At 65.9% G+C, this 23,329-nt stretch overlaps 5 protein-coding genes across 5 annotated transcripts; 3 read left to right on the plus strand and 2 right to left on the minus strand.

Annotated features, from left to right (window-relative positions):
• Nucleotides 1-288: 288 nt before the first annotated feature.
• MRPL49 (mitochondrial ribosomal protein L49) lies at nucleotides 289-2,285 on the minus strand. Its single transcript, XM_080635707.1, has 4 exons — nucleotides 2,091-2,285; nucleotides 1,514-1,658; nucleotides 721-845; nucleotides 289-623 (listed from the first exon to the last, which is right to left on the minus strand). The coding sequence occupies exons 1-4, from the start codon at nucleotides 2,163-2,165 to the stop codon at nucleotides 477-479; spliced, it is 492 nt and encodes a 163-aa protein (XP_080491833.1). The 5' UTR covers nucleotides 2,166-2,285; the 3' UTR covers nucleotides 289-476.
• FAU (FAU ubiquitin like and ribosomal protein S30 fusion) lies at nucleotides 2,217-4,151 on the plus strand. Its single transcript, XM_080635708.1, has 5 exons — nucleotides 2,217-2,291; nucleotides 3,212-3,291; nucleotides 3,383-3,527; nucleotides 3,622-3,677; nucleotides 3,766-4,151. The coding sequence occupies exons 2-5, from the start codon at nucleotides 3,217-3,219 to the stop codon at nucleotides 3,889-3,891; spliced, it is 402 nt and encodes a 133-aa protein (XP_080491834.1). The 5' UTR covers nucleotides 2,217-2,291; nucleotides 3,212-3,216; the 3' UTR covers nucleotides 3,892-4,151.
• A 26-nt stretch (nucleotides 4,152-4,177) lies between these two features.
• ZNHIT2 (zinc finger HIT-type containing 2) lies at nucleotides 4,178-6,114 on the plus strand. Its single transcript, XM_080635705.1, has one exon. The coding sequence runs from the start codon at nucleotides 4,422-4,424 to the stop codon at nucleotides 5,409-5,411; it is 990 nt and encodes a 329-aa protein (XP_080491831.1). The 5' UTR covers nucleotides 4,178-4,421; the 3' UTR covers nucleotides 5,412-6,114.
• Nucleotides 6,115-9,017: 2,903 nt separating this feature from the next.
• Nucleotides 9,018-16,269, plus strand: ZFPL1 (zinc finger protein like 1). Its single transcript, XM_080635698.1, has 7 exons — nucleotides 9,018-10,301; nucleotides 10,423-10,534; nucleotides 12,312-12,505; nucleotides 12,586-12,640; nucleotides 12,739-12,828; nucleotides 13,843-13,957; nucleotides 15,913-16,269. Exons 1-7 carry the CDS (start codon nucleotides 10,200-10,202, stop codon nucleotides 16,082-16,084), a joined length of 840 nt encoding a protein of 279 aa, XP_080491824.1. The 5' UTR covers nucleotides 9,018-10,199; the 3' UTR covers nucleotides 16,085-16,269.
• Nucleotides 16,270-17,855: 1,586 nt separating this feature from the next.
• Nucleotides 17,856-23,123, minus strand: LOC308230932 (EGF-containing fibulin-like extracellular matrix protein 2; the record flags this gene model as incomplete). Its single annotated transcript, XM_080635969.1, has 10 exons — nucleotides 17,856-18,077; nucleotides 18,703-18,886; nucleotides 19,323-19,455; nucleotides 20,002-20,118; nucleotides 20,462-20,581; nucleotides 20,706-20,822; nucleotides 21,702-21,821; nucleotides 22,071-22,301; nucleotides 22,907-22,955; nucleotides 23,040-23,123. 10 exons carry the CDS (start codon nucleotides 23,121-23,123, stop codon nucleotides 17,856-17,858), a joined length of 1,377 nt encoding a protein of 458 aa, XP_080492095.1.
• Between the last annotated feature and the right edge of the window lie 206 nt (nucleotides 23,124-23,329).

Genomic DNA, 23,329 nt, shown 5'->3' on the forward strand with positions numbered 1-23,329 from the left:
TCAAGGTGTGTTTTGGGGTATATATGGGGTATATTTCAGGGTTCACGTGTGTTTCGGGGTGTATCTGGGGGTGTTCTGGTGTATCTGGGGTAATTTGGGGTGTATTTCAGGGTTCAAGGTGTGTTTTGGGGTGTATCTGAGGGTGTTCTGGTGTATCATGGGGTGTATCTGGGGTATTTTGGGGTGTATTTCAGGGTTCAGGGTGTATTTTGGGGTGTATCTGGGGGTGTTCTGGTGTATCTGGGGTATTTTGGGGTGTATTTCCAGGTTCAGGGTGTCCTTTAGGGTATTTTGGAGTACGGGGATGTCTTTTGAGGTATATTTGCAGGTGCTCCGGGGTACTTCGGGCTGCATTTCAGGGTGTATCTGGGGGTGTTTTGGGGTGCATTTCAGCACTCAGGATGCATTTTAGGCTGGTTTGGGGGGCGCTGGTTTATTATGGGCTGTCTCTGGGTTATTATGGGCTGTCTCAGGCACTAGAAGCCCTTCTGCAGCAGCCAGCGCCGCAGCTCCGCACCCCAGTGCCCCCTGAGCCGGAGCCTGCCCGTGACCTCATTCACCTGCACCTCCGGCTCCGCCACCCCCAGCGCCTGCAGCAGCTCCCGCACCTCCCGCTCCAGCGCCTTGGGGGGGGGGACAAACACAAAAGGGGGGGGCTTTAGCACCCCAAAACCTTAACACCCCCCCCGCTTCCAAACCCCATCATCCCCAAGGCCTCACCCAGAGGTCCCCCTCCACGTGCTGCAGCTCCGTGAGGCGCCGGCCGCCGCTCACCACCCGCTCGTACACCGGGAGGTTGTGGTACCGGGAGCGCTGGATGAAGTAGGGCAGGGCTGGGGGGGGGTCTGGGGGGGGGGACACACATCCCATAATGCAGCGTGTCCCCCCTCAGGGGGTAACAACCCCCCCCTCTGGGGCAGTAACAAACCCATGGGGGTAATAACCCACCTCTATTGGGGGTAGATACCCCAGGCAATGGGAGATACCCCCCTTGCTGCTCCCCCTCAATAAATACACCCCCCCCCAAAGGAATAACCCCCTTATTGCCCCCCCCCCAGTAAATAACTGCCCCTCAATAAGACACTTAAATCCCACTATTGACACCCCTCCCATACGTAAATACACCCCCCCAGGGGCAATAACCCCCCTAAACTGCCCACCCCGAGGATAAATACCCCCCCCATTTGTTCCCACAAGAATAAATACCCCCCTAAGGGGTAACTAACTGCCTTGTTGCCCCCCCCCCCCCGGCTAAATAACCTGTTCCCCATGGGTATATACCCCACTAAACTACCCCCCCATGGGTATATACCCCGTCTGGGTAAATCCCCCCCCCCCCCAATTGCTGTCACAAGAGTAAATACCCCCCGGGGGAGAAACTACCCCCCTAATTGCCCCCCCCCTTCCCCAGTAAATACCCCCCTTTAGGGGTAGATCCCCCCCAGTGCTAGTACTTAGGGCTCAGCACCTCCATAGGGTGTCGCTTTGCCCCGGGGGGGGGGGGGTCACTGACCTGCGGGGGGGCTCCAGCCCGACGGGGTGGGGTAGGAGGGGTGCGGGGGGGGCTCGGGCACGAGGGTGGGGGGCAGCAGCCGCTCCACGAAGGCAAAGTCAGCCGAGGACTCCTCATAGAGGGGGGGCTGCGATCCGGGGGGCGTCTGGAAAAGGGGGGGGGCAGCAGCGGATACCCTGTGTCCTTTGGGGGGGGCTAAATCCCCCCCAACCGCTTTCTGAACCCCTATTCTCCGCTCAGGACCCCCCATTTCCCTTCAGAATCCCTTATTTTACCTCAGGACCCCCCATTTCCCTTCAGAATCCCTTATTTTACCTCAGGACCACCCCATTTCCCTTCAGAATCCCTTTTTTTACCTCAGGACCCCCCATTTCCCTTCAGAATCCCTTTTTTTACCTCAGGACCCCCCATTTCCCTTCAGAATCCCTTTTTTTACCTCAGGACCCCCCCATTTCCCTTCAGAATCCCTTATTTTACGCCTGGATTTCCCCCCATTTTCCCTCAGTACCCGCTTTATCTCCCCCCAGAGCCCTTCCCCACATCCCCCTTTGTCTCCCCTCAATATCCCACCCTCTACCTGCACCGTCCTGCACCCCACCGCCCTCCCGAGCGCCGGCAGCAGCCGCCGGCCCAACGCCACCATAGCCGCCATCTTGGCAACGCCTTCTTCCTCCTGCTTCGTGACGTCAGCACGCACGCGGACGTCAACACGCAGCCGCGCAGGCGCAGAGACGCCCTTTCCTGAGGCGCGTTCCCCGTCGGCTGCGGTGCCGCTGAGGTGAGGTCGCGGCCGGAGGGGCCCGAAGCGGGTTTGGGGCGTTATTGGGGTTCTCTAAGTGGGGTTTGCCGTGTGGGGAGAGCCCCTGAGGGGCTTTAGAGGGGTCTGGGCTGGTTATTGGGGGGGCTGAGGGGCGGGGAGGCGCTTTGAGAGGCCTTGGAGGGGGCTGGCGGGGGTTATGTGGGGTAAATGAGGGTCTGTGAGGCTTTGGGTCGGTCTGGGACGTTACTGGGAAGCTCTGAGTGGGGCTTGAGGTGAGGGGCGATCCCCTGAGGGGCTTTAGAGGGGTCTGGGGTGGTTATTGGGGGGTCGGGGGGGGGGCTTGAGGTGCGGGTAGAGGCCTTGGGGGGATTCGGGGGTGCTATTAAAGGCCTGGAGGGTTCTTAGGGGGATTGGGAGGGGTCCTGAGGTACAAGGAGACCTTGGGAGGCCTTGAAGGGGACTACAGGGGGGTAAATGGGGTCTGAGGGAGGTCATAAGGGATGTGGGGGGCTCTGGAGGGTTGTTGGGGACATCGAAATGGGGCTTGAGGTGTGGAGAGAGCCGCTGAGGGGCTTTAGAGAGCACTGGGGGGTACCGTGGGGGGTTATTGGGGGTGTCTGAGGGGCCTCAGGTGCTGCTGAGCCGGGGCACAGCCCCTTTGGGCTCCTGACAGCCCAGCACAGGCTCATTGTCACAGCCCTTTGTCCCCGGGGCCCTTTGCCAGGTGCCAAAGTCCTTCTGGGCAGGGAATGGCAGCAGAGAAACCCCCTTAACCCCCCCCATAGATGGTTGGGAGCCCCAGACCCCCCTATATTGCACCCCAGGGTGATCCAGGAGCTGTGTGGGAGCAGTTACAGCCCCCCCCCTTTTCCTGGGGTCTCCCATTTAAAGGAGGGGGGAACACCCCTAAACCCCCCCCCTTTTGACCACCCCCCCAGCCACCATGCAGCTCTTCATCCGTGCCCAGTCCCTCCACACCGTCGAGGTCTCCAGCACTGAGACCATCGCCCAGCTCAAGGTGAGTCCTTACCCAAATTGTGGGGTAACCCTCCCCAAATAAACCCCATTTTAGGGGTGTTTTAACCCCCCGCTTTGTGCCTTCCCCCCAGGAGCGGGTGGCAGCGCTGGCCGGTGTCCCCCCCGAGGACCAAGTGCTGCTCTTCAGTGGGACCCCCCTGGACGATGATGCTGTGCTGGGACAGAGCCCCCTTCCCGAATTGGCCACCCTCGACCTCTCCTCCCGCCTCCTCGGGGGTACGTTTGGGGGGGGAACACTAATTAGTGGGGTGCTCGTTAACTTAATGACCCCCCCGCACCCCCAACACCTCATTTTCCTGCCCGTCCTTAGGGAAAGTCCACGGTTCCCTCGCCCGTGCTGGCAAAGTGAGGGGCCAGACCCCCAAGGTGAGTGTTGGGGATCCCCCCTGTATGGATTTAGGGACACCCCCCCACTGTTTTGGGCCCCCCCCGAGACCTTCCTCCTCCTCCATAGGTGGCCAAGCAGGAGAAGAAGAAGAAGAAGACGGGCCGGGCCAAGCGGCGCATGCAGTACAACCGCCGCTTCGTCAACGTCGTGCCCGGCTTCGGCAAGAAGAAGGGTCCCAACGCCAACTCCTGAGCGGTGGCACCAGTAAACGGGCACCGGATTGGGGCCAATTCCCAGCATTTTGGGGTTTTTTGTGGGTGTTATTTTCCTCTGGAGGGTTTCTTTTGGGGGTATCGAGAGGGTTGTGGGGGTGAAGCTGGTGCTTTGATGGGGTTGGCGGGTTGCTGAGCGGCTCTTGGGGCCGTCAGTGAGCGCTGGGTGTGAGAAGGGCTTTAATTAGTGTTAATTAGGGACGGGGGTATGGTGGTGATAATTAGAGGGCTCAGTACGGAGCTGTGTGCAGCGTGATTCTGTATGGGACGGGCGGAAATAGCCGAGCGCTGCCGGAAATAACCGAGCAGCGGAGGGCGGGGAGAGCCGAGTCGGGGCGGAAAGAGCCGATTGGCTGGGAGAGCCGAGCCGAGCGGGGACGGAAAGAGCCGATTGGCGGGGAGAGCCGAGCGGGGACGGAAAGAGCCGAGCGGAACCGGGAACCCGAGCGGGCGGAGCCGAACCGAGCTCGGGGAGATCCGATTGGACCCGAGCGACGCCGGAAGCTCCCGATGCAGGTCCCCAAGATGGCGGCGCCCTGCGCGGAGGGCCCGTGCGGGCTGTGCGGCGCCGCCGCCGCTCCCTACACGTGCCCGCGCTGCCAGCGCCGCGTCTGCTCCGTGCGCTGTTACCGGGGCCACGGCGGCTGCGCCGAGGCCTTTTACCGCGAGCAGGTGCTGCAGGCGCTGGAGGCCGAGCGGGGCTCCCCGCCGGGCCGCGACCGCCTGGCCTCGGCCTTCCGCCGGCTGCAGCGGCTACGCGAGGCCGAGGACTCGGCGGGGCCTGATGAGGACGAGCTCTGGGCGCGCCTGAGCCCCGCGGAGCAGGACGAGTTCCTGCGGCTGCTGAGCTCGGGGGAGGCCGCGGCGCTGCTGCCGCGCTGGAGGCCGTGGTGGTGGCGGCGGCGGGACCCGGACGAGGAGGAGGCTGCGGCGCCGCCGCCCGGCCCCGCTCCGCCGGTCCCGGCCTTCGCCTCCCTGCCCGCGCCGCCGCCGTCGCCGCTGCTCCCGTTCCAGCTCCCGAACGTGCTTTACGGCTACGCCTTCTCCCTGAGCCTGCACAACGGGGACGAGTCGCTGCTGCCCGACCTGCCCGCGGCCGCCATCGCTACCTCGGCCGCGCTCCGCGACCGCTGCCCCTTCTCCTGCACCGCCGAGGCCTTGGAGGCCGCCCGCCGCGATGCCGAGGCCGCGGGGCTCCCGCTCTGCCCCCTGGGCCGCGCCGGACCCGCCTTGGCCGTGGCGGAGCTGCTGGAGGCCGGCGCCGGGCCCGCGTTGGCGCACTTGGAGCGGCTGCTCCGAGCCGGGGGCCGCTGCGCGGCACCGAGCATCCGGTCGCGCTTCGCCCGCGCCCGCCGCAAGTGCCGGTTCCTGCGCGCTTGGAGCCACGAAGCCGCCGCCGCCCCCGCCATGGCCGCGATGGCCGCGGACGCCCGCAGGGTTCACGCCGCGCTGGAGGCCGCGGGGCCCGGCCGGGGCCGCCTCATTGAGGAGCTGCAGTGAGGGGGGCGTGAAGGGACCGGGGGGGCTCGGTAATAGCGGGCTAATGAGGGACTGCTCGTTAATAGCGAGTTAATGAAGGGCTCGTTAATGCCTAATGAGGGACTGCTCGTTAATAGCGAGTTAATGAAGGGTTCGTTAATGCCTAATGAGGGACTGCTCGTTAATAGCGAGTTAATGAAGGGCTCGTTAATGCCTAATGAGGGACTGCTCGTTAATAGCGAGTTAATGAAGGGCTCGTTAATGCCTAATGAGGGACTGCTCGTTAATACCAGGTTAATGGGGGGCCCCTTGTTACTATGTGGCTCATGGGAGGCTGCTCATTAATACCTGGTTCATGAAGCAGCCCTTGTTAACACCAGGCTAATGAGGGGTGCATTAACCCCTGCCTAATGAAGGACTGCTCCTTAATACCCATTAATGAGACCCCACTCATTAATAACCGGTACTGAGAGGTTTATTATGGCCAGGGGGGGTCACAATAAACCTGAACCGAGCTGGAGCCACCGGTAACTCCCAAAGAGACAGACACGGGGGGGGGCGGGGCACAAACCAGAACACGTCATTTAAGGGAGCACATGACGTCAGCCATGACGTCACCGAACGGAGCACGTGATGTTGGGGGGGGTTTCCCTCATTCCACCACGAGCCGGAACCTTTCGGCCTCCTCGAATTCCCGGTTCATGGCGCGGGCCCAGGCCTCGAGGGCCCCCGGCTGCGGGGGGGGGGGGGGGCGGGGTGAGGGGCGGGGTCAGGGCGAAGCCACGCCCCCTCCTGCTCACACGGGGCGGGGCCTCGGGAAAGCCACGCCCCCTCCCAGTGTAAGGGGGGGGAATGGGGACCTTGGGGGCTGGGGGGGGGCATCGGGGTCACACAGGGACATGGGGGGGTTATGGGGACATGGGGGGGGTCACACAAGGACATGGGGGGGGTTATGGGGACACGGGGGGGGTCACACAGGGACATGGGGGGGTTATGGGGACATCGGGGGGGTCACACAGGGACATGGGGGGGTTATGGGGACATCGGGGGGGGTCACACAGGGACATGGGGGGGTTATGGGGACATCGGGGGGGTCACACAGGGACATGGGGGGGTTATGGGGACATCGGGGGGGGTCACACAGGGACATGGGGGGGTTATGGGGACACGAGGGGGTCACACAGGGAAATGGGGGGGGTCCCTAGAGCCCGGGGGGGGGGTCACTCACATCAATGGGCGCCAGCTTCTTCTTCCTGCGGCGCTCGGGGCCGGGGCCGATGCCGGGGAGGTCGGAGGGGGGGAGGGGGGGGTCCGGGGTGGGGGGAGGGGCAGCAGCGGGGGGAGGGGCAGGTTGGGGGGGGAGGGGGGACAGGGGCAGCCCCTCCCCCCCAGGCGGCTGTAGGAGCGGCGCACGCGGGGGGGGACGGGGGGGAGGTGGGGGGAGGGGGGGAGGGGGAGGGGGCGCGGGGGGGAGGAGGGGGGAGGGGCAGGGGGGGGGGAGGGGGGGCCCGGCCGCGGGTGTGTTTTTCCTTCTGGCTGCAGAGCTGGGGGGGGGGAGGGGGGGAGGAGGGGGGGGGGGGTCAGTGGGGGGTCAAGGGAGGGGGGAGGGGGGGAGCCCTCCTGCCCCTCCCCCATTCATTTCCCCCGCCCCTCCCCCACTCACGCGGGGGCTCCGCCGCGGGGTCAAAGGTCGCTCCGATGCCTCCAAGAGGGGGGAGGGGGCTGAGATCCGCTTCAGTTTTGGAAACGGGGGGGGGACCTTGGGGGGGGGGGGGGGGGGGGGGGGGGGGGCACAAAGCACCCATGGGTGGGGGGGGTCCTGGGTGACGTCACCCCCCCCCATCCCCCACCCCCTCCCCCACTCACCGGGCTGTCCCCATGGGTCCTGCAGGGGGGGGGGCTGGGCCCAAGGGGGGCCCCCCCCGGGGGGGCCTGAAGCCACCAAGCGCTGGGAGCGGCGGCAGCCTGGGGGGGGGGGTGTGAATCCTGACCCCCAAGTGCACCCCATGGACCCCCCCATGCCCCATAGAGCCCTCTATTACCCCACAACACCCCCTATAGCCCCCCCATATGTCACACTCCCCCTCCCCACATGGATCCCCCCAACCCTATAGCCCCCCCCGGGGGCACCCATAGCACCCCCATTCCACCCCACAGAGCCCCCACGTTGCCCTATAGCCCCCCATAACCCCCCCAAAATCCTCCCTAAGCCCCCCCATGGACCCTCCCCACATCCCATAATCTCCCACTCACAGAGCCCCACTCCAGAGCACCCCCACACCCCATTGGCCTCCCCATTGACTCTATCCTGCTCCATAGCCCCCCCACTCCCCATATCCCCCCATTGACCCCCCCACACTCCATAGCCCCCCTATATACCCCTTAGCTCTCTTAAAGACCATATCCCACCCCACAGACTCCCCCCATAGCCCCCCCATTGCCCCATCCCACCCCATAGACTCCCCCCATAGCCCCCCATTGCCCCTATCCCACCCATAGACTCCCCCCATAGCCCCCCCATTGCCCCCATCCCACCCCATAGACTCCCCCCATAGCCCCCCCATTGCCCCTATCCCACCCCATAGACTCCTCCCATAGCCCCCCCATTGCCCCCATCCCACCCCATAGACTCCCCCATAGCCCCCCCATTGCCCCTATCCCACCCCATAGACTCCCCCCATAGCCCCCCATTGCCCCTATCCCACCCCATAGACTCCCCCCATAGCCCCCCCATTGCCCCCATCCCACCCCATAGACTCCCCCATAGCCCCCCATTGCCCCTATCCCACCCACACACTCCCCCCATAGCTCCCCCATTGCCCCCATCCCACCCCATAGACTCCCCCCATAGCCCCCCATTGCCCCTATCCCACCCCACAGACTCCCCCCATAGCCCCCCATTGCCCCTATCCCACCCCACAGACTCCCCCCCATAGCCCATTGCCCCCATCCCACCCCATAGACTCCCCCCCATAGCCCCCCCATTGCCCCTATCCCACCCCATAGACTCCCCCCATAGCCCCCCATTGCCCCTATCCCACCCCATAGACTAACCCCATAGCCCCCCATTGCCCCCATCCCACCCCATAGACTAACCCCATAGCCCCCCCATTGCCCCCATCCCACCCCATAGACTCCCCCCATAGCCCCCCCATTGCCCCTATCCCACCCCACAGACTCCCCCCATAAGCCCCCCATTGCCCCTATCCCACCCCATAGACTCCCCCCATAGCCCCCCATTGCCCCTATCCCACCCCACAGACTCCCCCCATAGCCCCCCATTGCCCCTATCCCACCCCATAGACTCCCCCCATAGCCCCCCATTGCCCCTATCCCACCCCACAGACTCCCCCCATAGCCCCCCATTGCCCCTATCCCACCCCATAGACTCCCCCCATAGCCCCCCCATTGCCCCTATCCCACCCCATAGACTCCCCCATTGCCCCCCGTTGCCCCCCCGCACCCCCGGGGGTCTCTCCCGCCGATCGCCGCCTCCCGCCGCCGCCTCCCGCCATCGCTCTTCGAACGGCCGGAACTGACGTCAGGGCGCGCGCGCGCGCGCTATGCTCCGCCGCGAGGGGGATTGTGGGAAGAAGGGCGGGGAGGGGAAGCGGGCCCCGCCGCCATCTTGGGAGTGGCAAAGGCGCGCAGAGCGTGCGCGCGCCTGAGGCGGGGACACGCTTCCGGGGGGGGCCGGAAGTGACGGCATCGAGAAGCGACGCACCCGGAAGTGGCTGTGCCAGCGGGGCAGCGCCACTGGAACCCGTGAGTGCAGCCGCGGCGTCCGGTTGAACCGGCGCGAGCGGGGGGAGGCCGAGACCCCCCGGGACCCAGAGAGCCCCATAGAGACCCCTGCGCCCCATAGAGCCCTATCTGCTGCCCCATAGAGCGCCTCTGCGCCCCATAGATCTCTCCCACTGCCCCATAGAGCCCCTCAGCGCTCCATAGATCTCTCCCACTGCCCCATAGAGCCCTATCTGCTGCCCCATAGAGCGCCTCTGCGCCCCATAGATCTCTCCCACTGCCCCATAGAGCCCCTCAGCGCCCCATAGATCTCTCCCACTGCCCCATAGAGCCCTATCTGCTGCCCCATAGAGCGCCTCTGCGCCCCATAGATCCCTCCCACTGCCCCATAGAGCCCCCGTGCGCCCCATAGATCCCTCCCACTGCCCCATAGAGCCCTATCTGCTGCCCCATAGAGCGCCTCTGCGCCCCATAGATCCCTCCCACTGCCCCATAGAGCCCCCGTGCGCCCCATAGATCCCTCCCACTGCCCCATAGAGCCCTATCTGCTGCCCCATAGAGCCCCTCAGCGCCCCATAGATCCCTCCCACTGCCCCATAGAGCCCCCGTGCGCCCCATAGATCCCTCCCACTGCCCCATAGAGCCCCCGTGCGCCCCATAGATCCCTCCCACTGCCCCATAGAGCCCCTCAGCGCCCCATAGATCCCTCCCACTGCCCCATAGAGCCCCCGTGCGCCCCACAGATCCCTCCCACTGCCCCATAGAGCCCCTCTGCGCCCCATAGATCCCTCCCACTGCCCCATAGAGCCCCTCAGCGCCCCATAGGCCCCTCCCCGGCATCCCATAGACCCACCCCCACTGCCCCATAGATGCCCTCTCCCTGCCCCATAGAGATTCCAGTGCCCCACAGACCCCTCCCACTGCCCCATAGAGGTTCCAGTGCCCCATAGCCCCACCCCCCCATAGAGCCTAATCTGCTGCCCCATAGATCCCCCCCCCACTGCCCCATAGACCCCCCCCCAAACCCCTTTTGTGTCCAGGTCCCCCCCCCCCCCAGCCCCCCCAATGGGGCTCTGCAAGTGCCCCAAGCGCCGCGTCACGAACCTGTTCTGCTTCGAGCACCGGGTGAACGTGTGCGAGAGCTGCTTGGTCAGCGCCCACCATAAGGTATCAATGGGGGGGGGGGGGGTGGGTCAGAGAAAGAGGGGGGGGGTCCCCAACCTCGGGGTCCCCCCGAGGTTGGGGACCCCCCCCCTCTTTCTCTGACCCCCCCCCCCCCCCATTGCAGTGCATTGTCCAGTCCTACCTGCAATGGCTGCAGGACAGCGACTACAGCCCCGACTGCCCCCTCTGCGGCACCGCGCTGCAGGGCAGGGAGACCGTGCGGCTCGTGTGCTATGGTGGGGGGGCATTAATTGGGGGGGGGGGGGGGGCAATTAATTGGGGGGGGTGAACCATTATTGGGGGGGGGGCTGGTTGTTGGGAGGAACCATTATTGGGGGGGAGGTTATTGGGGAACCATTATTGGGGGGGAGGTTATTGGGGGGAACCATTATTGGGGGGGAGGTTATTGGGGAACCATTATTGGGGGGGAGGTTATTGGGAGGAACCATTATTGGGGGAGGAGGTTATTGGGGGGAACCATTATTGGGGGGAAGGTTATTGGGGGGAACCATTATTGGGGGGGAGGTTATTGGGAGGAACCATTATTAGGGGAGGAGGTTATTGGGAGGAACCATTATTGGGGGGGGAGGTTATTGGGGGGGAACCATTATTAGGGGAGGAGGTTATTGGGGGGAACCATTATTGGGGGGGGAGGTTATTGGGGGGAACCATTATTGGGGGGGAGGTTATTGGGGGAACCATTATTGGGGGAGGAGGTTATTGGGAGGAACCATTATTGGGGGAGGAGGTTATTGGGGGGAACCATTATTGGGGGAGGAGGTTATTGGGGGGAACCATTATTGGGGGGGAGGTTATTGGGGGGGAACCATTATTAGGGGAGGAGGTTATTGGGGGGAACCATTATTGGGGGAGGAGGTTATTGGGGGGAACCATTATTGGGGGGAAGGTTATTGGGGGGAACCATTATTGGGGGAGGAGGTTATTGGGGGGAACCATTATTGGGGGAGGAGGTTATTGGGGGGAACCATTATTGGGGGGAAGGTTATTGGGGGGAACCATTATTGGGGGGGAGGTTATTGGGGGGAACCATTATTGGGGGGGGAGGTTATTGGGGGGAACCATTATTGGGGGGGAGGTTATTGGGGGGAACCATTATTGGGGGGGGAGGTTATTGGGAGGAACCATTATTGGGGGGGAGGTTATTGGGGGGAACCATTATTGGGGGGGGAGGTTATTGGGAGGAACCATTATTGGGGGGGGAGGTTATTGGGAGGAACCATTATTGGGGGAGGAGGTTATTGGGGGGAACCATTATTGGGGGGGGAGGTTATTGGGAGGAACCATTATTGGGGGGGGAGGTTATTGGGAGGAACCATTATTGGGGGAGGAGGTTATTGGGAGGAACCATTATTGGGGGGGAGGTTATTGGGAGGAACCATTATTAGGGGAGGAGGTTATTGGGGACCCATTATTGGGGGGGAGGTTATTGGGAGGAACCATTATTGGGGGGGAGGTTATTGGGGACCCATTATTGGGGGGGAGGTTATTGGGGGGAACCATTATTGGGGGGGAGGTTATTGGGGGGACCCATTATTAAGGGAACTTGTTATTTGGGGGGGGCCCTGTATTGAGGGGGTGCGATATTGAGGGGGATCCATTTATGGGAGTGGGACACCCTGATATTTGGGGGGGGGCTTTATGGGGGGACCCATTATTGGAGAAAGAACCATTATTGGGGGGAAGGTTATTGGGGGGCTCATTCTTTGGGGGTCCCCATTATTGTAGGGGGGACCCCGTTATTGTTGGTATTGGGGAGGGAGCCCTGAAACTGCCTTTGGGACTCGTGAACCATGTAAAAATGGGGGGGGGGGGGGCGCTCAAAGTGGCCTTTTTGGGGGGCTGAGCCATGGCTTGGGGGGGGGGGAGCCCCCAGATTATCACTGGGGGGGATCCCCAAACCGCACATAATGGGGGGGGGGGTGGTTGACACCCCCCCCCCCCATTGACCTCCCCCCCCCTCCATGTGTCCGTCCCCCCCCCCCCCCCCCCCAGACGTGTTCCATTGGTCCTGCCTGGCGGCGCGGGCCCGGGCGCTGCCCCCCCGCACGGCCCCCGCCGGGCACCGCTGCCCCACGTGCGGGGGGCCCCTGATCCCCCCCCCGAACCTCGAGGGTCCGGTAGCGGCTGCCCTCAGGAGCCGCCTGGCGGCAGCGCCCTGGGCCCGGCCCGGCCTTGGGCTGCCCCTGGTGAGGCCCCCCCCCGGACCCCACCAATGCTCATTGTGGGGGGGGGGGGGGGCCTCATTAATGCCCCCCCCCCCCCATAGATCGAGGACTTGGAGGAGCCCCCAGAGCCCGACCCCAATGGGGGGAGCTTCAGAGGTGAGGGGAGGGGGGGGCCCCGACCCCGGGACCCCCAACCTTGGGGTGCCCCCCCCTGAACCCCCCCCCCCCGACCCCCCCCATTGCTCTGCCCGCAGACCCCGTGACCCCCCCGGAGCCGCCCCCCAGCCCCCCCCCGCCCCACGCTGTTGTTCACGTGGGGGCTGAGAGCATCGCGCTGCACGCGGGTGAGGCGCGGGGGGGAGGCGCTATGGGGCTGGGGGAGGCGCTATGGGGCTGGGGGGTGCTATGGGGCTGGGGGGTGCTATGGGGCTAGGGGGGTGCTATGGGGCTGGGGGGTGCTATGGGGCTGGGGGGTGCTATGGGGCTGGGGGGTGCTATGGGGCTAGGGGGGTGCTATGGGGCTGGGGGGTGCTATGGGGCTGGGGGGGCGCTATGGGGCTGGGGGAGGCGCTATGGGGCTGGAGGGGCGCTATGGGGCTGGGGGGTGCTATGGGGCTGGGGGGGTGCTATGGGGCTAGGGGGGTGCTATGGGGCTGGGGGGTGCTATGGGGCTGGGGGGGCGCTATGGGGCTGGGGGGGTGCTATGGTGTGAGGGGGTGCTATGGGGCTGGGGGAGGCACTATGGGGCTAGGGGGGCGCTATGGGGTTGGGGGGGTGCTATGGGGCTAGGGGGGTGCTATGGGGTTGGGGGGGTGCTATGGGGCTGGGGGGGTGCTATGGGGCTGGGGGGGTGCTATAGGGCTGGGGGGTGCTATGGGGCTCGGGGGTGCTATGGAGCTGGGGGGGTGCTATGAGGATGGGGGAGGTGCTATGGGGCTGGGGGGTGCTATGGGGCTGGGGGAGGCGCTATGGGGCTGGGGGGGTGCTATGGGGCTAGGGGGGTGCTATGGGGCTCGGGGGTGCTATGGAGCTGGGGGGGTGCTATGAGGATGGGGGAGGTGCTATGGGGCTGGGGGGTGCTATGGGGCTGGGGGAGGCGCTATGGGGCTAGGGGGGTGCTATGGGGCTAGGGGGGTGCTATGGGGCTGGGGGGGTGCTATGGGGCTAGGGGGGTGCTATGGGGCTGGGGGAGCGCTATGGAGCTAGGGGTGGGAACCTCAGTGTGGGCCTGGGGAACGCTCCTATGAACTTGGGGTGCTGCTATGGGGCTGGGGGGGTCCTGTTCCCTCTATGGGGCGCTGTGGGGCTGGGGAGGTTCCCCCCCACCCGCTATGGGGCTGAGCCCCCGCTGCCCCCAGGCTCGGGGCCCCGCAAGGCGCTGGGGGGGGCCCGGGGGAGCTGCCCCCCCCCCGACCGCGAGGAGGACAAATACAGGAGGCGCCCGGCGCTCGCCTGGCTCCCCCCCAGGCTCCGGTGGGCACTTGGGGGTCAATGGGGGGCACTTGGGGGTCAATGGGGGGAACTTGGGGGTCAGTGGGGGGCACTTGGGGGTCAATGGGGGGTACTTGGGGTCAATGGGGGGCACTTGGGGGTCAATGGGGGGCACTTGGAGGTCAAAGGGGGGTACTTGGGGGTCAGTGGGGGACACTTGGGGGTCAATGGGGGACACTTGGGGGTCAATGGGGGGCACTTGGAGGTCAAAGGGGGGTACTTGGGGGTCAGTGGGGGGTACTTGGGGGTCAATGGGGGGCACTTGGGGTCAATGGGGGGTACTTGGGGGTCAATGGGGGCACTTGGGGGTCAATGGGGGGTACTTGGGGTCAATGGGGGGCACTTAGGGGTCAATGGGGGCACTTGGGGGTCAATGGGGGGTACTTGGGGTCAATGGGGGGCACTTAGGGGTCAATGGGGGGCACTTGGGGGTCAATGGGGGTACTTGGGGTCAATGGGGGGTACTTGGGGGTCAATGGGGGCACTTGGGGGTCAATGGGGGGTACTTGGGGTCAATGGGGGGCACTTAGGGGTCAATGGGGGGCACTTGGGGGTCAATGGGGGGTACTTGGGGGTCAATGGGGGGCACTTGGGGGTCAATGGGGGGTACTTGGGGGTCAATGGGGGGCACTCGGGTGTCAATGGGAGCACGTGTGGGGCTGGGGGGGTACTTGGGGGTCAATGGGGGACACTTGGAGGTCAAAGGGGGGTACTTGGGGGTCAATGGGGGTCAATGGGGGGTACTTGGGGGTCAGTGGGGGGCACTTGGGGGTCAAAGGGGGGCACTTGGAGGTCAAAGGGGGGTACTTGGGGGTCAGTGGGGGGCACTTGGGGGTCAATGGGGGACACTTGGGGGTCAATGGGGGGCACTTGGGGGTCAATGGGGGGTACTTGGGGGTCAGTGGGGGGCACTTGGGGGTCAAAGGGGGGTACTTGGGGGTCAGTGGGCGGCACTTGGGGGTCAATGGGGGGCACTTGGGGGTCAATGGGGGACACTTGGGTGTCAGTGGGGGGCACTTGGGGGTCAATGGGGGAAACTTGGGGGTCAATGGGGGACACTTGGGGGTCAATGGGGGGCACTTGGAGGTCAAAGGGGGGTACTTGGGGGTCAGTGGGGGGCACTTGGGGGTCAATGGGGGTCAATGGGGGGTACTTGGGGGTCAGTGGGGGGCACTTGGGGGTCAAAGGGGGGCACTTGGAGGTCAAAGGGGGGTACTTGGGGGTCAGTGGGGGGCACTTGGGGGTCAATGGGGGACACTTGGGGGTCAATGGGGGGCACTTGGGGGTCAATGGGGGGTACTTGGGGGTCAGTGGGGGGCACTTGGGGGTCAAAGGGGGGTACTTGGGGGTCAGTGGGCGGCACTTGGGGGTCAATGGGGGGCACTTGGGGGTCAATGGGGGACACTTGGGGGTCAGTGGGGGGCACTTGGGGGTCAATGGGGGAAACTTGGGGGTCAATGGGGGGTACTTGGGAGTCAATGGGGGGCACTTGGGGATCAATGGGAGCACGTGTGGGGCTGGGGGGCACTTGGGGGTCAATGGGGGGCACTTGGGGGTCAATGGGGGACACTTGGGGGTCAATGGGAGCACGTGTGGGGCTGGGGGGCACTTGGGGGTCAATGGGAGCATGTGTGGGGCTGGGGGGCACTTGGGGGTCAATGGGGGGCACTTGGGGGGCACTTGGGGGTCAATGGGGGGTACTTGGGGGTCAATGGGGGGCACTTGGGGGTTAATGGGGGACACTTGGGGATCAATGGGGGACATTTGGGGGTCAATGGGGGACATTTGGGGGTCAATGGGGGGTACTTGGGGGTCAATGGGAGCACGTGTGGGGCTGGGGGGCACTTGGGGGTCAATGGGGGACACTTGGGGGTCATTGGGGGGCACTCGTGGGGCAGCTGCGCCCCGCTGACCCATCCGCCCCTCCCCCCCCGCAGGTGCCGCGCGCGGGGCCCGCCCCGCCCCCCGCTGTTGCTGCTGGCGCTGGGGGCGGTGGCGGCGCTGGGGCTCGCGCTGCTGCTGCTGGGGGCGGGGCTGGGCCGGGGGGCGGGGGGGGGCGGGGACCCCGCGCTGGAGCCGCTGAACCCGCGCGTGCCCGTGGGGCACTGACCCCGCCCCCCCCGGCAATAAACGGGACCCCCCCGCGAGGGGGAGGGGCGGAGCTGAGCTGGGGAACGGTGGAACTGCCCCAGAGCGCCCCATAGCCCCCAACTGCCCCATAGCCCCCCCATAGCCCCCAACTGCCCCATAGCCCCCAACTGCCCCATAGCCCCCCCATAGCCCCCAACTGCCCCATAGCCCCCAACTGCCCCAGAGCGCCCCATAGCCCCCAACTGCCCCAGAGCGCCCCCATAGCCCCCAACTGCCCCAGAGCGCCCCATAGCCCCCAACTGCCCCATAGCCCCCCCATAGCCCCCAACTGCCCCATAGCCCCCAACTGCCCCAGAGCCCCCCCATAGCCCCCAACTGCCCCATAGCCCCCAACTGCCCCAGAGCCCCCCCATAGCCCCCAACTGCCCCATAGCCCCCAACTGCCCCAGAGCCCCCCCATAGCCCCCAACTGCCCCATAGCCCCCAACTGCCCCATAGCCCCCAACTGCCCCAGAGCCCCCCCATAGCCCCCAACTGCCCCAGAGCCCCCCCATAGCCCCCAACTGCCCCATAGCCCCCAACTGCCCCAGAGCCCCCCCATAGCCCCCAACTGCCCCATAGCCCCCAACTGCCCCAGAGCCCCCCCATAGCCCCCAACTGCCCCATAGCCCCCCCATAGCTCCCAACTGCCCCAGAGCGCCCCATAGCCCCCAACTGCCCCAGAGCGCCCCATAGCCCCCAACTGCCCCATAGCCCCCCCATAGCCCCCAACTGCCCCAGAGCGCCCCATAGCCCCCAACTGCCCCAGAGCCCCCAACTGCCCCATAGCCCCCCCATAGCCCCCAACTGCCCCAGAGCGCCCCATAGCCCCCAACTGCCCCATAGCCCCCAACTGCCCCATAGCCTCCAACTGCCCCAGAGCCCCCCCATAGCCCCCAACTGCCCCAGAGCCCCCCCATAGCCCCCAACTGCCCCATAGCCCCCAACTGCCCCAGAGCCCCCCCATAGCCCCCAACTGCCCCATAGCCCCCAACTGCCCCAGAGCCCCCCCATAGCTCCCAACTGCCCCAGAGCGCCCCATAGCCCCCAACTGCCCCAGAGTGCCCCATAGCCCCCAACTGCCCCATAGCCCCCCCATAGCCCCCAACTGCCCCAGAGCGCCCCATAGCCCCCAACTGCCCCAGAGCCCCCAACTGCCCCATAGCCCCCCCATAGCCCCCAACTGCCCCAGAGCGCCCCATAGCCCCCAACTGCCCCATAGCCCCCCCATAGCCCCCAACTGCCCCATAGCCCCCAACTGCCCCAGAGCCCCCCCATAGCCCCCAACTGCCCCATAGCCCCCCCATAGCCCCCAACTGCCCCATAGCCCCCCCGTAGCCCCCAACTGCCCCATAGCGCCCCCATAGCCCCCAACTGCCCCATAGCCCCCCCATAGCCCCCAACTGCCCCATAGCCCCCCCATAGCCCCCAACTGCCCCAGAGCGCCCCAGAGCCCCCAACTGCCCCAGAGCGGCCCATAGCCCCCCATTGCCCCATAGCCCCCAACTGCCCCAGAGCGCCCCATAGCCCCCAACTGCCCCATAGCCCCCAACTGCCCCAGAGCCCCCCCATAGCCCCCAACTGCCCCATAGCGCCCCCATAGCTCCCCCCTTGCCCCCCCCAAGTCCCCCCAGCCCCTCCTCCACCACTCAGGACTCCGTTGAGCACCGAGGAGCCTCCATTGTTCGCTCTCGCCCCTCCCCCACCCCCACCGCTGGGGGGGGGGGAGGGGCGGGGTGGGGGAGGGGCGCTAGAACGGGTGCTCCCCCAGGGAGAGGTGGAGGCGGAGCAGCGCCAGGGCGGGGCCCGGAGGGGGCGGGGCCTCGAGGAGGGGCGTGGTCTCGGTGGGGGGCGGGGCCTCGGGAGGGGGCGGGGCGCCGTGGGGGGGCAGCAGCTCCACGTCCAGCACCACGTGCAGGGGCCCCGGCAGGGGGCGCGTCAGCTCCAGCAGCGCGCTCTGATTGGACAGGTCCTGGGGGCAAGGGGCGGGGTCACGGCGGCCCCACTGCTGCCCCATAGCAACCCCATAGGCACCCCATTGCTGCCCCATAGCGGTCCCATAGCAACCCCATTGCTGCCCCATAGCGGTCCCATAGCAACGCCATAGACACCCCACTGCTGCCCCATAGCGGTCCCATAGCAACGCCATAGACACCCCACTGCTGCCCCATAGCGGTCGCATAGCAACGCCATAGACACCCCATTGCTGCCCCATAGCGGTCCCATAGCAACGCCATAGAAGCCCCACTGCTGCCCCATAGCAACGCCATAGAAACCCCATTGCTGCCCCATAGCGGTCCCACAACAAAGCCATAGGAACCCCATTGCTGCCCCACAGCTGCCCTATAGCAACGCCATAGAAACCCCATTGCTGCCCCATAGCGGTCCCATAGCAACGCCATAGACACCCCATTGCTGCCCCATAGTGGTCCCACAACAAAGCCATAGGAACCCCATTGCTGCCCCACAGCTGCCCTATAGCAGCTCGATGACAGCTGTCCCATAGCAGCCCCAGTGCTGCCCCCCAATCACTCCCCCCATAGCTCCCCATAGGGCTCCCCGATGCCCCCTTAACGCCCCCATTGCCCCCCAAGTACCCGCAGGCGGAAGGCGCCCGGGGGCCCCCCCCGCAGCCGCAGCCGTTGGGGGGTCCCGGGGGGGCGCCGGAGCTGGAAGAGGCCGCGGGGGGGGTCGGGGACGTTGGGGAGGGCCAAGAACCGCGGGAGGAACCATCGGGGGCGGGGGGCGCAGGCGGGGACTCCCCCGGGGCACACGCACGTCCTGCAGGGGGCAGCAGAGCGTCAGGTCCTGGCCCTCCCCCCCCCCCCCGCGACAATGGTGTCACCCGCCCATATATGGGCACCACGACTGCCCCATCGCCCCACCCGTGCCCTATAGACCCCTCCATAGACCCCCAAATGCCCCATAGCCCCCTCAGTGCCCTATAGACACTTCCATAGACCCCCATAGCCCCCTCAGTGCCCTATACACCCCCCATAGACCCCGATCTGCCCCACAGATCCTTCTATTACCCCATAGCCCCCCCAGTGCCCTATAGACACCTCCATAGACCCCCAACTGCCCCATTGCCCCCCCCCCCAGTGCCCTATAGAACCCCCCAATAGACTCCAAACTGCCCTATGGCCCCTTCCATTGCCCCATAGTCTCCTCCTTCCCCCCACACATGGGGGTCACCGGGGGGGGGTCGGGTCCATACCGGGGGGTGCGGGTGTGGGGCACGTAGGGGGCGGGGCAGAGCTCGCGGGGGACGCAGCGGTGCCCCCCGAAGGTGTTGATGCAGCTCTGTGCCCCCGAGCACCCATGGGTGCCCTCAGAGCACTCGTCCACATCTGGGGGGAGATGTGGGGCTGTGACCCATGGATTCCTCCATAGAGACCCCCATAGACCCACAGCTGCCCCATAGACCCTCCCATAGACCCCCAACTGTCCCATAGAACTCCACCATAGGCTCCCTCATAAACCCCAACTGCCCCATAGACCCTCCCATAGACCCACAACTGCCCCATAGATCCTCCCATAGACACCCAATTGCCCCATAGACCCACCCATAGACCCCAACTACCCCACAGAACCCCCTATAGACACCCAACTGCCCCATGGACCCTTCCATAGACTCCCTATAGAACCCCCCATAAGTTCCCAACTGCCCCATAGACACCCAGTTGCCCCATAGAACCACCCATAGCCCTCCAACAGCCCCATAGACTCCCCACCGAGTGCCCCACAACTGCCCCATAGACCCATTCCAGCCCCTCAACGGCCCCATAGCCCCCTCAGTGCCCCATAGACTCCCTCATAGACCTCTATATCCCCTTCCATTACCCCACAGCCCCCCCCCAATCTGCCCCACAGCGCCCCCGTGGGGCTGCACGTACCCACGCAGGTCACCCCATGCACCCCATAGCCAGGGGGGCAGAGGCAGGTGAAGGCCCCGGGGCTGTTCTGGCAGCGGTGCTGGCACAGGCCGGGCCCCCCCGCGCACTCGTCCACGTCTGCCCCATAGCGGGACCCACAGCAAAGGGGTTGGGGGGGGACACACAGAGCCCTCAGTGCACACAGGCCCCGCCCCCTTCCCCCCCCCCCTTTCGCCCCAGAGAAGCCTTCGGTGGGGGCTATGGGGCTGGGGGCGGGGCTATGGGAATGTGGGCGGGGTCAATGAGGACATGGGCGGGGCCTTGTCCTGGGCATCAGTGACGCTGCGGTGGGAGCGATGGGCGGGGCTACGGGGGGGCGTGGCCTACGGACGGGGCGTGGTCTGCCGTAAGGGGTGTGGCCTATGGGAAGAGGCGTGGCCTACGGCAGGGGGCGTGGCCTGAGGCAGGGGCCGGGCCCTACCCTCGCAGCTGGACCCGTCCGGCTGCAGCGCGAACCCGGGCCGGCAGCGGCAGCGGAAGGAGCCGAAGGTGTTGAGGCAGCGCTGGGCACAGCGGGCGCCCATCGAGCACTCGTCCACGTCTGGGGGGGGCCGGGGGGGGGGGGGGGTGTCACATCTGGCCCCCCCCCCCCCCCCTCAGCAGCACCATGGGGGACCCCAAAGCGGGTCCATTGGGGGGGGATTTGGGGGTCGGGGGGTGCTGACCGAGGCAGGAGCGGCCGTCGGGGCCCAGGCGGAAGCCGGGGTGGCAGCGGCAGGAGAAGGCCCCCGGGGAGTTGGCGCAGCCGTGCTGGCACCAGCGGAACCGGCACTCGTCCTCGTCTGCCCCATAGAGCCCCGCAGAGCACCCCATAGAGCCCCATGGAGCACCCCATAGAGCACCCCATAGAGCCCCATGGAGCACCCCATAGAGCACCCCATAGAGCGCCCCATAGAGCCCCGCAGAGCACCCCATAGAGCCCCATGGAGCACCCCATAGAGCACCCCATAGAGCCCCATGGAGCACCCCATAGAGCCCCGCAGAGCACCCCATAGAGCCCCACAGAGCACCCCATAGAGCGCCCCATAGAGCCCCGCAGAGCACCCCATAGAACCCCATGGAGCACCCCATAGAGCACCCCATAGAGCCCCATGGAGCACCCCATAGAGCCCCATGGAGCATCCCATAGAGCCCCATGGAGCATCCCATAGAGCCCCATGGAGCACCCCATAGAGCACCCCATAGACACCGCAGAGCACCCTATGGCGCCCCATAACCACCACAGAGCACCACAACCCCCCTTACAGCACCCCAGAACCATCCCACAGAGCCCCACGGTGCCCCATGGCACCCCATAACCACCCCTGAGCCCCACAGAACCCCGTAACACCCCTTACAGCACCCATAACCACCTGATAGAATCCCATGGCACCCCTTAACCACCCCATGGCAGCCCAGAGCACCCCATAACCATCTCACAACCACCCCAGAGTATCCGATGGCCACCCCACTACACCCTGCACCCCATAACACCCCCATAAACCCCAACTGTACCCCATAACTCCCTCATAAGCCCCCTAGCACCCCATAACCAGCCGAGAGCACCCCCTAAACCCCTCCAGCACCCCATAACTCCCTCCTCATCTGCCCAGACCCCTTCGCAACACCCCCATAGCCCCCCAGCACCCCATGGCCCCCCCCATAGCCCCCCCCCCACTGACCGACGCACTCCGTGCGCTGGTGCCGGTACCCGGGGGGGCAGCGGCACTCGAACCCCCCCGGGAGGTTGATGCAGTCCTGGCTGGGCCGGCACGGGGGGGGCCCCGCGCACTCATCCACGTCTTGGGGGGGGGGTGGAACGGGACACACACACACGTAAGGCACCGGTCACCCCCCCCCAACACCCCAAAGTAGACTCCCCCGGACCCCCATTGCTGAGCGCCCCCCCCCATAAACGCACCCAGGAGCCGCGCAAGCCCCGCCCCTCACTTTAGCTCCGCCCCAGCCCGTTGGCCCCGCCCCATTAGCTTTAATCCCGCTCCCTCTATGGGTTAGCCCCGCCCACAAGCCCCTTGGCCCCGCCCCCTGACCTTGGCACGTGCCGTCGGAGGCGGGGCTGAACCCGGCCGGGCAGAGCCCGCGGTCGGGGGGCGGGGCCGGACGCGGAGGGGGCGGGGCCGGACGCGGAGGGGGCGGGGCCAAAGGGGCGGGGCCGATGACGTCAGCGGAGCGCGGCAGGCACAGGTACCCCCCGAAGTGGTTCAGGCACTTCATGGCCCCGCGGCACGGGGGGGGCGGCCCCAGGGAGCACTCATCGATGTCTGGGGGGGGGGGGGTGTGCACTGGAGATGGGACCCCCCCAATAACACCCTATGGGACCCCAACATCCCCTATGGGCCCAAACACCCCCTATGGACCTCAGCACCCCCTCTATGGGCCCGAACACCCAACATGGGACCCTAAAACCCCTTATGGGACACCAACACCTCCCGTATGGAATCCCAACATCCCCTATGGACCTCAACACCACCTCTATGGGACCCCAACACCTCCCTATGGGACCCTAAAACCCCCTATGACACCCCAATACCAACTATAGACCCAAGCACTCCCCTATGAGACCCCCAACACCCCCCTATGGACCCAAACAACCCCAATTGGACCCTAAAACCTCCCTATGGGACACCAATACCTCCCCTACGGGACCCGCACACCCCCCTATGGGACCTTAACACCTCCCTATAGACCCCAGCACCCCTATGGAACCCCAACACTCAACGACCCCCCCACCAAGGGACACAGCGGTCCAGGACCCCAATCCCCCCCCCTCCCCAAACACCTCCCTATCCCCCCCATTAGAGCCCAGGGTACTCAGGACCCCCCCAAACCCCCTTTAGGGTCCCCCCCCAGGAACCCCCCCCCCCACCTTTGCAATGCTCAGTCTCGGGGTCCCACTCGTAACCATCCGTGCACTCCTATGGGAGGGGACGGAAAGGTTATGGGGGGGTCATAAAGGACACCCCCCCCCCCGTTATGATGTGCCCCCCCCCCCCCATCACCGTGTATTCCTCGGGCTCCTCCGGATCCGGGGCAGCGGCAACGGCGGCAGCGAGGAGGAGGAGGAAGAGGAAGAAGGACCCCATGGTCCTAAAGGGGGGGGATAATGGGGGGGGGGGGAATGGTCACGTGACGCTTAAAACATCCCCCCCCACCCCCCACCAAGAAAATGAGAGACCCGGAAGGGGGGGGGGTGTCCCGCTTATCCGGATGCATTGGACCCCACAGGGACTCCCCCTCCCCCGAAGGGGAAGGTTTGCGGGGGGAGGGGGAGTCCCTGTGGGGGGAAGGG

This window comes from Psittacula echo (genome assembly GCF_963264785.1).
Source record: "Psittacula echo genome assembly, chromosome: 28".
NCBI lineage: Eukaryota > Metazoa > Chordata > Aves > Psittaciformes > Psittacidae > Psittacula > Psittacula echo.

Bases quoted from the DNA above. Each gene is read 5' to 3' on its own strand.
- ZFPL1 (XM_080635698.1), top strand. From the start codon at position 10,200: ATGGGGCTCTGCAAGTGCCCCAAGCGCCGCGTCACGAACCTGTTCTGC. The intron at 12,829-13,842 runs GTGAGGCGCGGG...CGCTGCCCCCAG, and splicing joins GAGCATCGCGCTGCACGCGG to GCTCGGGGCCCCGCAAGGCG. The intron at 13,958-15,912 runs GTGGGCACTTGG...CCCCCCCCGCAG, and splicing joins TGGCTCCCCCCCAGGCTCCG to GTGCCGCGCGCGGGGCCCGC.
- MRPL49 (XM_080635707.1), bottom strand. From the start codon at position 2,165: ATGGCGGCTATGGTGGCGTTGGGCCGGCGGCTGCTGCCGGCGCTCGGG. The intron at 1,659-2,090 runs GTAGAGGGTGGG...CCCCTTTTCCAG, and splicing joins TGGGGTGCAGGACGGTGCAG to ACGCCCCCCGGATCGCAGCC. The intron at 624-720 runs GTGAGGCCTTGG...CCCCCCCCCAAG, and splicing joins ACGTGGAGGGGGACCTCTGG to GCGCTGGAGCGGGAGGTGCG.
- ZNHIT2 (XM_080635705.1), top strand. From the start codon at position 4,422: ATGCAGGTCCCCAAGATGGCGGCGCCCTGCGCGGAGGGCCCGTGCGGG.
- FAU (XM_080635708.1), top strand. From the start codon at position 3,217: ATGCAGCTCTTCATCCGTGCCCAGTCCCTCCACACCGTCGAGGTCTCC. The intron at 3,292-3,382 runs GTGAGTCCTTAC...CCTTCCCCCCAG, and splicing joins AGACCATCGCCCAGCTCAAG to GAGCGGGTGGCAGCGCTGGC. The intron at 3,528-3,621 runs GTACGTTTGGGG...GCCCGTCCTTAG, and splicing joins CTCCTCCCGCCTCCTCGGGG to GGAAAGTCCACGGTTCCCTC.